We start from the raw sequence: 14,098 nt of genomic DNA on the forward strand, positions 1-14,098 counted from the left end.
AAATGGAGTCCTGTGTGATTTATTCTGTTAGTTACCCAGGCAAAAAGTGCCACAAGGCTGAAAGCTGAGGTCTCCAGATGATACCACCCTAATCAGTCACTGTAGGGTGGAAAGACTATTTTAGGGGGTAGGATAGATATTTCATCTGGCTTATTTCAATGTAAGAGGGCTCTCTCTGGAGACTGTAGTGGCTACCTCTCTGCAGAGTGCAGAGGGACCGTGGGGTGATGTGTAAGTGTCTGCAACAAACTGCAGTCATCATGAGATGAGCAGAGGCAGTCCTGTCTTAAATCTCCATTCCACTGGCTTCTTCTCTCTTGTAAAGATGGAGTAAGAGGAAACTTTTCCAACCTGTTAATTTTCCATTTCCCTCCGTTGAGTAACTGCTTTGGATAATAATCTTTTAAATGTCTCCTTATGTGCAGGACTGTAATTTTTCCTTCCCTTGAGAGCTTGCATCCCCCGCCTTGCTGGGACAGGAGGTGTTTTCATCTCTGGTGACAATGACACACATGCTTCTGCAGACAAGGACAGCCCCTCATTTGCCTGCTGTGACTTTACTAGTTCTGCTGTATTATCTGTTTGCTCCCACCTTTCCTGCACTCTGCAGCACTCCTTTTATTTTCCCATCACAGCATCCCTTGTGTTTCCCTTGTCAGCATCTCTCATGCTTTCCCGTGGCAGCATCCCTTCTTTTTACCATCATGGCATCCCTTATGTTTTCCTGACATGGCATTCCTCATGTTTTCCCATTGCAGCATCTCTCATTTCCTATTGCAGCTTTCCTCATGTTTCCCACTGCAGCTTCCCTCATGCTTTCCCGTGGCAGCATTCCTTGTGTTTCCTGTGACAGCATCCCTCATGTTTCCCATTACAGCATCCCTCGTGTTTTCCCATCACGGCATCGCCCATGCTTCCTCCTGTGGCAGCATTCCTTGTGTTTCCCATGGCAGCATCCCTCGTGTTTTCCCATCACAGCATCCCTCGAGCTTTCCCATGGCAGCATCCCTCATGCTTTCCCAGTCCAACATCCCTTGTGTTTCCCATTGTGACGTGCCTCATGCTTTGCCATTGCAGCATCCTGGTGTTTCCCATGGTGGAATCTGTGGTGTTTCCAGTTCCTGCTCCTTGCAGAGCTGGTGTGTTCACACAGGGCTGAGGGTGCCCTGGAAGCTCCCACACCTTGGATGTGGGGTGTCCTTAGCTGTGTCCCATGCTCACTGTGGAGGTCGTGCCATGGGGCTCTGGCTGCCACGGAGTTTTGGCCATCCCTCACTGCTGGATGTGTCTGTTCTCTGCTCCCTCAGAATCCTGGGGGCTCGGAGTGGCAGTGCCTGGGGTGTTCCACACTCTGGCTAGTGATTGCCCCAGCTCCTTGGAGCAACTGAGCACAGGAGAAGGGGAAGATTCCTCATAGGAGCTCCTGAAATAGGGCCATGAACTCTGCAGGAAGCCCTCGTTGATGCCTCTCTCTCTCTGTGTTGTTGCAGGCAAAGGACAGTGATGATGATGATGAAGTCACCGTCAGTGTGGACCGGGATCGTTTCATGGATGAGTTCTTTGAGCAGGTGAGAGGTTTGTTCCTCCAGTGTGGCTTTGAAGCTGGTTCAGACCTTTCTGCTGGCACCAGGGTGGGTTGTGGATGGTCCAGGCTCCCTGCAGCCACTGGGGATGGGATGAAGGTCCTGCCCTGGCTGGTGCTGCTCAGCTGATGCTCAGGGTTGTGCTGAGTGCTGAACATCAGGAACCTGGCTTCCCTGCAGACCTGAGGCTGTGCTGCCCTATGGATGTTTCCCTGCTCCCCCTGCTCCTCCAGAGCCCAGCGAGGCTGTTGCCCAGGCAATGGGACCAGGGAAGCCTCACACACAGCTCTCAGGCCTTTCCCCAGAGCACCTCTGCAGAGCAGCAGTCTCTGCATGGGATTGATTTAATTTTGTGCCTCCCGTTCCCAAACAAGAGGTTGTCTTCTGGCATGTGGGTGGCTGTAAGATCTGCTTGCGGATTTTTAGCACACCCTTAGCATGGCATGTGTGTGGGGGGTGTTAAAAAGGATCTGTGCAGGCAATGGAGTGGGAACTGGGATAAATCTGATGTGCAGGTGGAGGAAGATGAGCAAAGGAGTGGTGTGAGCCGAAGGAGAAGACTGAGTTAGAGGGTGAGCAGCCTGGCAGGTGGAGAACACAGGAGAGGTTTCCCCTCTTGGGCGATGCTGGTGTCTTCCTGTAGCACAGAAATGGAGGGAAAATGCCAGAATGGATCTTTTGGAAAATGTGGCCTCCCTGGAATGGGGAGTGAGGATCAAACTGGGTGTTTCTGGAGCTTTTTATGGAGGAAGAAGCCTTAGGGGACTGAGCGCTACCAGCCTGGCTTGTGCAGTCTCAGCAGTGCTCTGCCAGTGGCGCAGAGTCTGGGAATCAGTCTGATGCTGATTTATATAAATCCCAGAAGTTTCTCAGTGTATCACAGAGAATACAGGACATGCAGTGTGTATTACACTGCTGTAACTCAGAGCTGGCTGGTGGAATGGAGAAGGTCTGATTCCACAGTGGTACTGTAGTTCCAAGCTGGAAAATATTTACCCAGGAGGATGTTTGCTGTGGTTCAGACATGTCATGGTTGCTTTGGAACAGGGTATAATAATCCCTTCACTTTCCAAAAATCCAGGTCTGTCACAGACACCTGTCTTGTCTCACTTCACAGGTTGAAGAAATTCGAGGCTTCATTGATAAAATTTCAGAGAATGTGGAAGAAGTGAAAAGGAAGCACAGCGCCATTCTCGCTTCCCCCAACCCTGATGAAAGTGAGTGAGCCGTGAGCCCCGTGTGTCCTGTGGGCACGTGGCTTCACTGGTGGGTGGCTGGGGCCAGGCACAATCCTCTGTGCCTGCAGGTGGCCACGGCTGGGTGGTGAGGGAGGGCTTGGGCTGGCCTGGTGGCTTTAAGACCTGGAGAGGTGGTGAGAGTCTAGTGAGGGGGATTTCTGAAAGGATGGGGCAGTGTGGAGGCTGGGAAGAGCACGTGGCTGTTTTTGTGCTGGTTGGCTGTTGTCTTGCCCTGGGCTGCCTGGGAAAGTCTGTGGATAAGACAGAACAGACCAAGTGTCACCTACTTGGGCCCAGAAATGTTACAGCTCCTCTTTGAGCCAGAGGTGGGCAGTTGGGACTTTGCATCTCTGTCCTGGGGACAATTTGTTGCTGGCTGGTCAAAGAATCCATCCCTTCCAGACCTTGTCTGGAAGCCTCCAGCCTTGTCTTTCAGAGAAGAGATTTGTTTCCAGGAGCTGGAATTAGGGATTTGAGCACCCAAAGGGTGGTAACATTTGGGTGTCTGGGGGATCTGGCAGAGTTAGAACTGTGAATGCTGTGGTCCCCTGTTCCCAGGGGAGCCCGAGGAGCCGGCTGTGGGGGTGGTGAAGTCAGCAGAGGCTTTCCAGCTTCAGTGTCTGCAAAGCCCTTACTGTGGAGCGGGCAGATCCGAGGGCTGAGCTGTGTGGGGAGAGCAGGGCTGAGCTCTGCAGGGTGGTGCTGGAGCCTGCCAGGCTCACCTGCTGAGGGGCAGCCCTGGAGCAGCTCTGCTGCCCCAAGCTCCACCTTCAGGTAACATTGAGCCCAGGTGACTCTCCTTTGCCCTCCTCCATCATGGTGCTGGTGTCACAGGGGTGTTGGATGCTGCAGGTCTGACCCTGCAGGATGGCTCCAGGCCACTGAGAGCCCTCATTTTGGCAAAGGTGTTGCTTGCATGGGCTGAGCACTGCTCGTGCTCCCAGTGCTTAGAGGCTGGAAAGCTGAGACCAGGTTTCTGCTCACCTACCCTCTTCCCATCCATTTCTCATTTGCCCAGTGCAATTCCATGGCTGCTTGTGGAATTGTGCCTGGAGGTCCCAGGAGGGTGCCCACACACACATTGCCCTGTGTCCAGCCCTATGTCAAATCAGTAGATTTTGTAATTGCTTCTAAGGAATGGCCCTTCCTCCCTTCCTAAATTGTCTCAGGCTCCCCTCTCCTGGCAGCTGCTCCTCAGCTAAAATTTCCTTGGCCAAGCCTGGAAGCGAGGGATTTTCTCGAGGGAGTTCACATGTCTCAGGCTATTGCTCAATCATCCTCCAGGCTCTTGTGCTTTCACTTTAAGATGCTGCAGTGTTCCTGTTTGGGAGTGTTCAGAGAAGAGCTGCTGTGCTCCTGGCTGCTGCAGTGGCATGGGGTCCACTTGGGTCTGCAAAGGGCACTCATGGCCTAAAAGCATAATAATCTATTTAAAAGTCTGAGATATGCAGTGAACGAGATGTGGTGACATTCCTATGACTTCCAGAAGCATCCAGGACATTGGAAGTGCTTCTGGTTTTGTTCTATAGCATTACTTTGCCTTGGTATTGTAGAGAATTCAGTTTGTCACATCAAGAACTGTTTGGACAGGGAGAGGAGCCCACACATTCATCTGAAATCAGTGATTTGTAGCACTGTGGTGTGTTCAGGGGTGTGGTAGGGCTCAGTGGTGGAGAGACTCAGAATCACAGAGTGCTTTGGGTTGGAAGAGACCTTCAAAGATCATCCAGTTCCACATCCCTGCCATGGGCAGGGACACCTTAAATCTAGACCAGTGGACCACTTGCTCCAAGCCCTGTCCAATGTACCCTTGAACTCTTGCAGGGATGGGGCAGCCACAACTTCTCTGGGCAACCTTTGTCAGCCCCTCACCACCCTGACAGTCTGACATTTCTTCCCCATGTCCAATCTGACCCCACTGCCCCTTGTCCCAGCCCTTGGACCATTTGGTGGCCACCTCTGAACCTGCTCTACCAGGTTGCTGGATGTGCTGGTAGCCTCACCCCCACCCTCCTGTGTTCCTGAACCCACAGAGAACCTGCTCATTAATGCAAATTTGTAACCCAGGGCTGTGAATTTATTAAGATTAATTTGGAAATTCAGAAAGAAGTTCCCATGAGGCATGGCAGGGGGATGGACCAAAGGACACTAAAATGTAGGTTGTGAGAAGCTAATTTTGGGATGTGCTCAGTGGGGTTTGCTGTTTAACAGGGCAAGGAGTGACACCTGGGATGGCCATCAGGGCAAGATGTTGCTCCCTGCAGGGATTTGGGATGCTGCTCATCCCCTCTGGAACAACACCTTGCTTATTTCTTAGTGATCTCCAAGTACTTTAGCATCATGTGGAACCCTCACTGCAAGATGAGGGGAAATGTTCCTCCAGGAAATAAGAGAATGTCACTGGTTTCTCATCCTTGTCTGGAGGCACATGTGCTGTGTAGCTTAGTTTGGTGTGGGTGTAGCGTCTCCGTCAGAGATACAAACTCCTTAAACACCACCAGCAAGTCCCTCCTGGAGCTGGAGGACTTTGCAGTGGGGCTTTGGACTGGAACAGAGCTGGGCTGGTGGTCTGGGAAATGTATGGGCAGTGGTTGGCATTGCTGTTGGAATACTGAGTGGAGGGATGGATGGAGAGGTGTGTAGTGGCCGCTGGTGAATAGCTGCTTTCTCAGGGTCAGTAATAGAAGAGAGAGACTCCATGGACACAATCCCACTGGAATCTGCTTTTTAAGTGGCTGTGCTTAGGCAGATGCAGTCCCTTGGTGTTCTTTGTTTGCAGGAGAAAGTGAGGTCCAGTGTCTGTGTGAGACTTGGATTTGCTGACCTTCCTGCCATGCGGAGGTGCAGGATCTGTGTCTCATGGAAGGGCTCATCCTTCCCTTCCTGCTGATCCCTCTTCTGGCTGCACAGACTGTTTTTGGATCTGGCTTGCCACTGCTGCCTGGGCTTATTTTGGAGCCCAGTGGGTGGGGAGCTGGCTGGCTTTGCCACTGAGACAGTGAGGTGACAGCCCGTGGCCCTGGCAGGTTTGGATCTGGCTGCAGGGGCACCAGGAAGGTCTCCCCACCCTGCTGGGCAGTGTCATGGTGGGACTGGGGTGGGCTTGGAAAAGCAGAGGGGCTGGGCTCCTTCTTGGGTTGGGGCCATCACTGTGCCACTCCAGATTTGAGTCACAGCTCCTGATAAACCCGTTCCTAAAATCCTTCCCAGTGAGTGCTGCGGCTGTTGTTGCTCCTGGCGCTGGAATCAGCTGCTCCTGTTTGGTCCATGGTGCAGGCCGCATCCCAGAGGAGGTGGCTTTGGGTGACATTCCAGCCAGCAAGCAGTGAGATCACATTGGCTGTTTTCCTGGAGTGGTCAGGAGGGGTTCTGTGCCATCCCTGTCCTATGAGCACTGCATCCCTCCAGTGGCCGTGCTCCGTGGCTCTCCAGCACAGCGTTATGTAACACAGCTGTTCACTCCATGAATTGCCTCTGGGAACAGAAATCTTCAGATCCCAAGTTGTGTCTCTCAGCCTGTCAGCTCAGCCCATCTCTGCAGGCGTTGGGAGACCCAGTAAATATTTCAGACCTGGAAGCAGGTCCATTACAGCTGCACCAGGAAGGAAGGGGAGGTTCTCTTCCATGGGCACTTGACTTCCAGCTTCATTATTTTAGCTGTGCAGGCTCAGGGTGGTGGTGTTCAACACCAGGGCACAGGTGACTTTGTTCAGTCTTTCTGGCTGCTGGGAGTTCCTTGGAGAGTGGCCCCTAGCAGACCATTTTCTGGTGGAGATGTGTCAGGTAGGCAAGGAGACAAGCTGTAGCTGCTCACTTCTGTCTGATGCTGTTGAGGTAGTACTGGCCTGTGTAGAAAAAACAATTTGGAGCTGTCTGGGTGCTGAGGTGCTGGCTGGACCCCTCTGAGCTGGCTCTGTGCTCTCCTGTGAGTACAACCTCACCTCTCAGCAGGTCCTTGGGGAGAGTGTCCCAGCAGGACGCTGAGTGTGCTCCAAGAAGCTGCTGCTCTGGTGCTGCTGGAAGAACAAGACTGGGGCTGGTTCCTGCTGGAGCTGCCCCCTCAGACATGGCTTTCTGTGCCCTCTCAGCTCCACTCACCACCATGCAGTGGTTTTCTGGGGCTACTTTCCCCTGGTGCCTGGTCCCACCAGGGCAGGGAGGAGGTTTTCTTGAAGACCAGGAATTACAGTAGTGCTGTGCTGGAGGCTGCAGGCTCAGGGCTGTGATGCTCCTTTGGGAGGAGCAGTGGAGAGGAGAGGTGAAGGTGACTTTGTTCTCCTGTCTTCTCTTTGCTCCTTCACCCTCTCCCAGCTTCCCTCAGGTGGGAAATCAGAGACAGCCCAGACTTCATCAGACTTTGAAGAAGAAACAAGTGTAGTCCCAGCAGAGCAAGGGATCTGGGAAGAGGTGTCTGGGCATGTCCTGGACACAGAAGGCAAAAGCAACATATCCCCCCTATTCATCTTCTGCTCTCACCCTTCATCTGCAGCCTTAGTGGAGCTGGGAGCTGCCCCTGCCCAGGCAGTCAGGCCTGAAGCAGGGATATATTCACAGAGTGGCTTGGACTGGAAGGGACCTTAAAGCTCTTGTCATTCCAACCCCCTGCTGTAGGCAGGGACAACTTCCACTAGACCAGGTTGCTCCAAGCCTGGTCCAATCAGGCCTTAAACACTTCCCAGGATGGGGAAACCACAGCTTCTCTGGGCAACCTGTGCCAGCCCCTCTTGGTCTGACATTTCTTCCCCATGTCCAATCTGATTCCACCCTTAGTTTAACACCACTGTCCTGTGCTGGGACCCCAGAGCTGGAGGCAGCTCCAGAGTGTCTCAGAGCAGAGGGGGAACATCCCCTCCCTCCCCTGCTGCCCACACTGCTGAGGATAAGCCCAAGAGTTGTCTTTCTGTGCTGCCAGTGCCCATGGCTAGGTCAAGTCCCATTTGTCACCCCCCAGAATCCTCCAGTCCTTCTCTGCAGGATGTTCTCCATCCATCCCTTCATCTCTCCTTCCCCCAGTCTGTGCTGGCACTGGGGATTGCCCTGACCCAAATTCAGGACTTTGCCCTTGGCCTAGTTGGATGTCAGGATGTGGAGTGGCTTTGATGGACATAAAATTGTGAGTGGCCCAGGGAGGCTGGATGATTCTGGTTGCTTCCTGCAGCTCCTGGAGTGGGACTGAGGCTGGAGGACACAGCAGTGCAGCTGGTGGATGTCATGGTCCTCACCAGCAGCCTCAGCAGGGTGGGAAGGGCATGGTGTGGCAGCAGAGCCACAGCAGAGCAGGCACTCAAGGGACAGCAAGAACAGGCACCACGTGCCCCTGTGGCTCTCAGCATCCTGCCTCTTTGCTTCTGCTTCTCCCTCCTCCAGGCAGGTCCCTAAGGGAATGTGTTCTCAGCCTCTTTCCACCCATGGTCAGTGCAGCTGTGGCTGCCCATTACACCAAACCTGTCTGTGATGTAGAGACTGGAGGGGTGTTTGGTGCAGGGAGGGGGGGGTTCCTCTGCCCACTGCGGGGGTCCAGGACCTCCTGAAGTGTCTCCAGTCCCTCACTCGGCCTGACTATCCCTAGCAGCATGGTGCTAATGCTACTCGTGGCCCTTATGGCAATGCCACACTGTGCTTGGGTTGCCTCAGCAGGTTTTGTCCTGTCCCTGTGTCACACAGATATTTTTGTCACCCTTACAGACACTGCTTCAGCTCTGTCTTGGAGGAGTTTTGTTTCTCCTGCCAGTAGTCCTTGTTTAAGGGTCACTCTAGGACATACCCTCCAGTGGTCTTCTCATTTCCAGCCTGAGTCTGTTGGCGATCGATGTACGTACCACCGTCAGCCCAGGAACAAACACATTTTGCTTAAAGAGCTGTTTGCCCTTCTGGCTTCATCCTGGCAGGTCGCTGCAGCAGTGCAGGTGTTTTGTGTAGGCTTTGCACAACCCCAGCCTTCCCAGGCCCCAGCACCTGCCCCAGCTCTGGTTTTAAAGAGGTGGGGTACCCCAGGGTGTGAGGTCTCCAGGATTTTTGACCTAGCTGCTGGTCAGCGTTTCTTGAGCTTTTCAGGCTGGGTTGCCCTTCACTTTCTCTGTGGAAGTTGGGATCTGTCTGTGTGGGATGGGCTGGGGTTTCCTGTGTTAGGGTGGTGGGTGCTGTGCTTGGGTAGCCACAGGCAATGTGTGTTTGAAGGGCGTGGACAGAGGGCTGGCAGGTCATGGTGACTCGGCCGAGTGTCAGCCATGTGGACACAGCTGTCCAGGGAGGGATCAGTCCAGCACTCCCTGTGATCTCTGGGAACAAACTGGCAAAATGCTGCCCCTCAGCCCTAAACCAGCCCTGGTCTGGTCCAGTGGGTGCCATGGGGTGCCAGGCAGAACAGGGGTGAGCATGGTTGTGGGGATGCTCAGGCCATGGTGCCAGGGATGCCTTGGCTGTGAGTTTAGGGATGCTCAGGCCATGGGTGTGGGGATGCTCATGCCCTGGGTGCCAGGGATGCTCAGGTCATGGAAGCAGGAATGCTCGTACTGTTCCTCACCTTCCCTTTGCCACCACCTGCCTGAGGCTCCCACAGCCACGTTGTGCCCAGCGTGGTGGCACCCACTGCCAGCCCTTGGGTGCTGCCCACAGGAACTGGACACTTGGACTGTTGGAAAAATCCCAGCTTTACAGAGACGGAGCAACTGAGAGGTGTTTTAAAAGATTTTATTCCATTATCAGTCTTGTTGAAGGGTGAGACATAAGAGATGTAAAACTCAACACCATTCCATCAGAAGCCAACCTATTTCCTGGTTACAATATCCTTTAAATGTTTTTCAGCCTATTGGCTTTTACCACACGATGCTGCTAATGCTTCTAACACGAATCACCTATATTTTTACCCCATGAGGTCTTGCTACAATGCATCTTTCACAGTTCTAATTCTCTAAAATACCTGGTCTTTTTGCAAGGCCATAGTTTGAAACTTGTTGAAACTTGTTTCTAGTTCAATCTCTCTCTCAACCATGTCATCTCTGTTCCATGGCCTTCCTAAGTCAGCACTCTCTGTTGCCTCATCTCTGTAAAGCTGGGATTTTTCCAACAATGGGCTTCCTATGCATCATCCCAACGCTGCAGTGAGGCTACCTGTGACATCTCTGCCCTCTCTTCCTGTACCCCTGTGGCTTTTTCTTTTGTTTCCCCTTAATGTGCTATCCCAGGTGATATTCCCTTTTCCCATGCAGTTCTCCTGCTCCATGATCATCAATATCCATGATCACCAGCACCCATTGTCTGCTCCATCACCCTGAGCAGTGCTGGGTGATCCACCACACTGAGTGCAGTTAATATCTAACTGGAGTCTGATTCATGGCAACAAGTTAAAAAAGAATCAAAATCAGCTGTTGTGTAATTATTTTGGGTTAATTTAGCCTGAAGGGTTAGTGGCACTCCTGGAACCTGTGTTATTGCTGCTGCTGGAAAACTTTATCTCCTTTGGGCAGCACTCCCTGTTGCACCCCAGAGCCTGTTGTGTGATGGGCAGTGAGGAAGTGACTGTGGAGCAGGAGCCCATCCTTACTGCCTGAGGTGCTGCTGCTCCCATCTCAGTGCAGGAGGGGCCTGTGGCTCCTTGGCTTTGTGTGACTGGCAGCAGTGTCACCCAGGACAGTACCTCAGTCCCTGTTGTTCTGTGTGCTGGGATGGAGTGGGAAGCAAGGAGCCCTGGAGGTGAGGGGACACGAGGCCATCACTGCCCTGAGCCTGTGGCACCCTTGTCTCTCTCTGCTGGTTCATCTTGTGTTTGTGTGAATTTGGTCCCACTCCCGTTGTGGTTTCCAGCCTTGGCTGGTCCTTGAGCCTGGCTGGGATCCACGTGGCTGGATGGGTGAGCCAAGCTGGCTGCACAGTGGGTCTGTTGGCCCTCTCCTAGCCTGAGTCTTTTCATCCAGAGAGGTTAGAAAGAGGGAGGAAGGAGAGAAAGGAGCTGAGCTGTGGCCTTGTCCCCAGCAGGTGGGATGCTGGGTGGCATCGGAGGCATCAGTGGCACAGCTCTTGGGTGTCACAGACACTGGTCTGTGGTTGAGTTTCTCTCATCTTCTTCTGGCAGCCAGGATCCCCCCATCCCCTCCCCATCCCTTCAGTCCTCCTCCTGGCATGGACATGACTGGGATTCCTCATGCTTTTGGCTCTCAGGTTTGGCATTGTCAGGGTGGGGGGAGGTGTTAAGGGGGGTGTGAAGACCAGAGGGTGAAGAACAGAAATCTGGGGCTGCTCTGGAAAGTGCTGGGAGAAGGAAACAGCAGGATCAGCAGTGGCAGCCTGGCATCCACAAGGTGAGGAGGCCAGCCCTGCCCTGTGCAGCTGTGTCACCACAGCTGGCACAGCACTGACACCCCTGGGAGCCACGTCACCCAGCCATGTGCCTTCCTGGGGGCTGCCTGTGTGGGCAGAGAGGGACAGGGACCCTAAGGTGGGGAGGGTGCTCTGAAGCAAACCCCCTCCAGCCCCAGCAGCGTTCCTTTTGCAGCTGGAGCTCTGCCTTCTCCTGCTGAATCGCTGGTGCTGGCACTGGGGATAATCCCTTATCTGCAGAAATGGGTTTAGGAGGGCTGAGCTGAGCAAACCCTAAATCCTTTTACTCTTTCCTGAGATTATTCTGACGTGGGAGACTGGTGCTTTCTAGGCACGCTGAGAGCAGGAGCAGCAGGATCTGGGCAGTAGAGCTGGGCAGCAGCACAGGCAGGAGGAGGAGGGTGGCCAGAAGTCCTGGGATCTCTGGAACCTCAGCATCACCCATGGAGACCCCACTGTGGGTGCACCAGGAGCTTCTGCTGTGGGCACATTCCAAGAACTGACTCTACAAAGGTACAGCTACATTATTGAGGGGAAAGTGTCAGGGATAGTGAGTGGAAAACTGCTGGGAGTAGCTTGAGGAGGAATTATTGATGAAAATCCATTTGGATTTGGAGAGGCAGTGTCCGTCTGTCCCCTTGGGTGACTGTACTCATATGTGGCAGGGAGATGTGTGTGGCTGTGCTTTAGGTGGGAAGAGAGGGAGAAGAAGTCAATTAAAACTGGAGAATTCAGGCAAGCAGTCTGAGCAAGTGGTAGCCAGAGCAGGAAATCTGAATGCTGAAGGAGCTTGGGAGCTCTCACAGTGGGTATGCAGGAGCACAGAGGAGCACAGGTGGATTGGGTCTGGTGGAGGGGTGGGACATTGCTGGGTGGGTGCAGGGACACCTTTGCCTGGGCTAGTGAGGTGGGTGGCCATGTGCCAAGGAGGGTAGACCATGGCTGCAGCATGGGAATCCTCATGTTGGACAGGGCTGGAGCCTGCCAGGAAGGCAGGCTCAACACAACCCTTGAGTTGTGTGATGTCTGGAAATTAGGATTCTCTGGATTGGTGGTGGAGTCCTCTGGTGTGGAAGCTGCAGGTGCTGCAGTCAGTTTGGCTGCCCACGGTCTGACATCATCAACTGATAAGACATTGAGGAGAAACTGGAAGAGGAATTGAGGGGTGGACAGGCAGGATACCCAGTGGGACACTGGACAGCCTGCTGGGAGAACAGGTTGATGGTGATGTGACCAGCTCCAAGACACTCCTGGAGCCCTGACAGTCCTGGGCAGCAACCAAGTGAGCCCAGCTGGAGAGTGGGTCTGACATCAGGGTGGGAATGCCTGCCTGTCCCATCCCTGACTGATCAGTGCAGAGCAGATCTCCTCACAAAACCAGCTCAGGAATGAGTGACCAGTATCTGAGGGGGTCAGGCTGGGAATTGGCAGGAGCTGGTGGAATGAGACTCAGCCCGGGGCAAACCTGGCACTGTGCACATCTGCCCTGCCCTGCTGTCCCCTGCCCTCCCCTCCACTCTGTGAGCTGACTGGTTCCTTCAGGAGCGGGGCTACGGCTGCTTCAAGCTCAGGCCAAACCAACAGTGCTTCTGGAGTGTTCCTGAGATACATGGGACTTTTTTCCTGATGAATAGTGACAAAACAAAGACACCTGCAATAGGATGTCCAGTCCAGTGGTGCTGGCCCATGGCATGGCTGTGATGCTGTGCAGCATGTGGTTCTGCATCCAGTGTTCTACCCAGTGCTAAAAACAGCTCTCAGCCTGGAGAAAAAGAGGCTCAAGAAGGACAGACCTTCTTGCTCTCTAAACTCCCTGAAAGGATGTAACAAGATCGGAGAAAAATTATTCACAGAAATTGTGGTCAGGCAATGGAATAGGCTGTGAAGGGCAATGGTGGAGTCACCATCCCTGGAGGGATTTAACAGATGTGTGGCTCTTGGGGATGTGGTTAGTGGTGGCAGTGCTGGGTTAACTCAATGATCTTGGAGGATTGCTCCAACCTAAATGATTCCATGATAATCCTGTTCCAGAGACAGTTCACACAGTGCTGCCGTATGTTTGACAAAATCACTGCAGCAATCAAGTATTTGTGTTTTAAATCCTTTCAGCACTTGTTTTAGGAGAAAACATTCAGACAGCAAATATCTCCCATTTCCCCTTGAACTCCCCCCAAAATCCCTGTATTTTATAGCCTCACAGCACTACCCACATTCTGCATGAGGCTCCAGCCCACTCTCTCAGGGTTTCTGCCCGCTGCCCCCTCCTGCACCCACAGTGATCCAAGGGTGCCACCAGCTGCGAGGCTGCAGTGCTGTGTGGGTGCAGCACCAGCTGCACAGAGGGGTGGGAAGTAACGATTCCCTGCATCCCAGGAAGATGATTAATCACCGTGGGGGCACTGCTGCCCATTTGCTGTTCCTGGAAACCCTGCAGAGAGCTGGTTGGAAGGGCTCTGCCTCCTGGAAGTGCCTGGGAGCTGCTGATCCGGAGCGGTTGCTGCTGGGGCAGCTGCCAGCCCAGCCCCTGCAGGCTGATCCTTGCTGCCTGCCCAGAGCTGCCTGCCTGCCATCCAAGGGCTTGGAATCCCACTGGCAGAGCTGGCACACTGGTGTTCACCAACCCAGCCACCCACACACAAGCACATGGCCTGGACATCTGTGGGACATTCCTGAGTACCACTTGGACCTCCCATTTCACAGAATTCACAGAGTCACAGAGTGACTGGGTTGGAACAGACCTTCAAGATCATCGGGTCCAACCCATGCCCTGCCTTAACTAAACCATGGCACCCAGTGCCACATCTAGTCTTTTTTTAAACACATCCAGGGATGGTGACTCCACCACCTCCCCAGGCAGAAGTTTCTGCTCAGTTTCCTGAGCTGGGCAGTATTTGATGTCATGAGCTGCCCAAAAGCTCATTCAGGACTTGGGATTTATTTTTGTTTTCCCTTATCAGGCTC

At 53.4% G+C, this 14,098-nt stretch overlaps 1 protein-coding gene across 1 annotated transcript in view; it reads left to right on the top strand.

Annotated features, from left to right (window-relative positions):
• STX1A (syntaxin 1A) overlaps positions 1-14,098 on the top strand; it is a 71,278-nt gene that overhangs the window by 13,872 nt on the left and 43,308 nt on the right. Inside the window, exons 2-3 of the mRNA XM_053995282.1 lie at positions 1,491-1,568; positions 2,701-2,800. Of these exons, the coding sequence (XP_053851257.1) occupies positions 1,491-1,568; positions 2,701-2,800 (178 nt within the window). The remainder of the gene's footprint in view (positions 1-1,490; positions 1,569-2,700; positions 2,801-14,098) is intronic.

This window comes from Vidua macroura, chromosome 20 (genome assembly GCF_024509145.1).
Source record: "Vidua macroura isolate BioBank_ID:100142 chromosome 20, ASM2450914v1, whole genome shotgun sequence".
NCBI classification, from domain to species: Eukaryota; Metazoa; Chordata; class Aves; order Passeriformes; family Viduidae; genus Vidua; species Vidua macroura.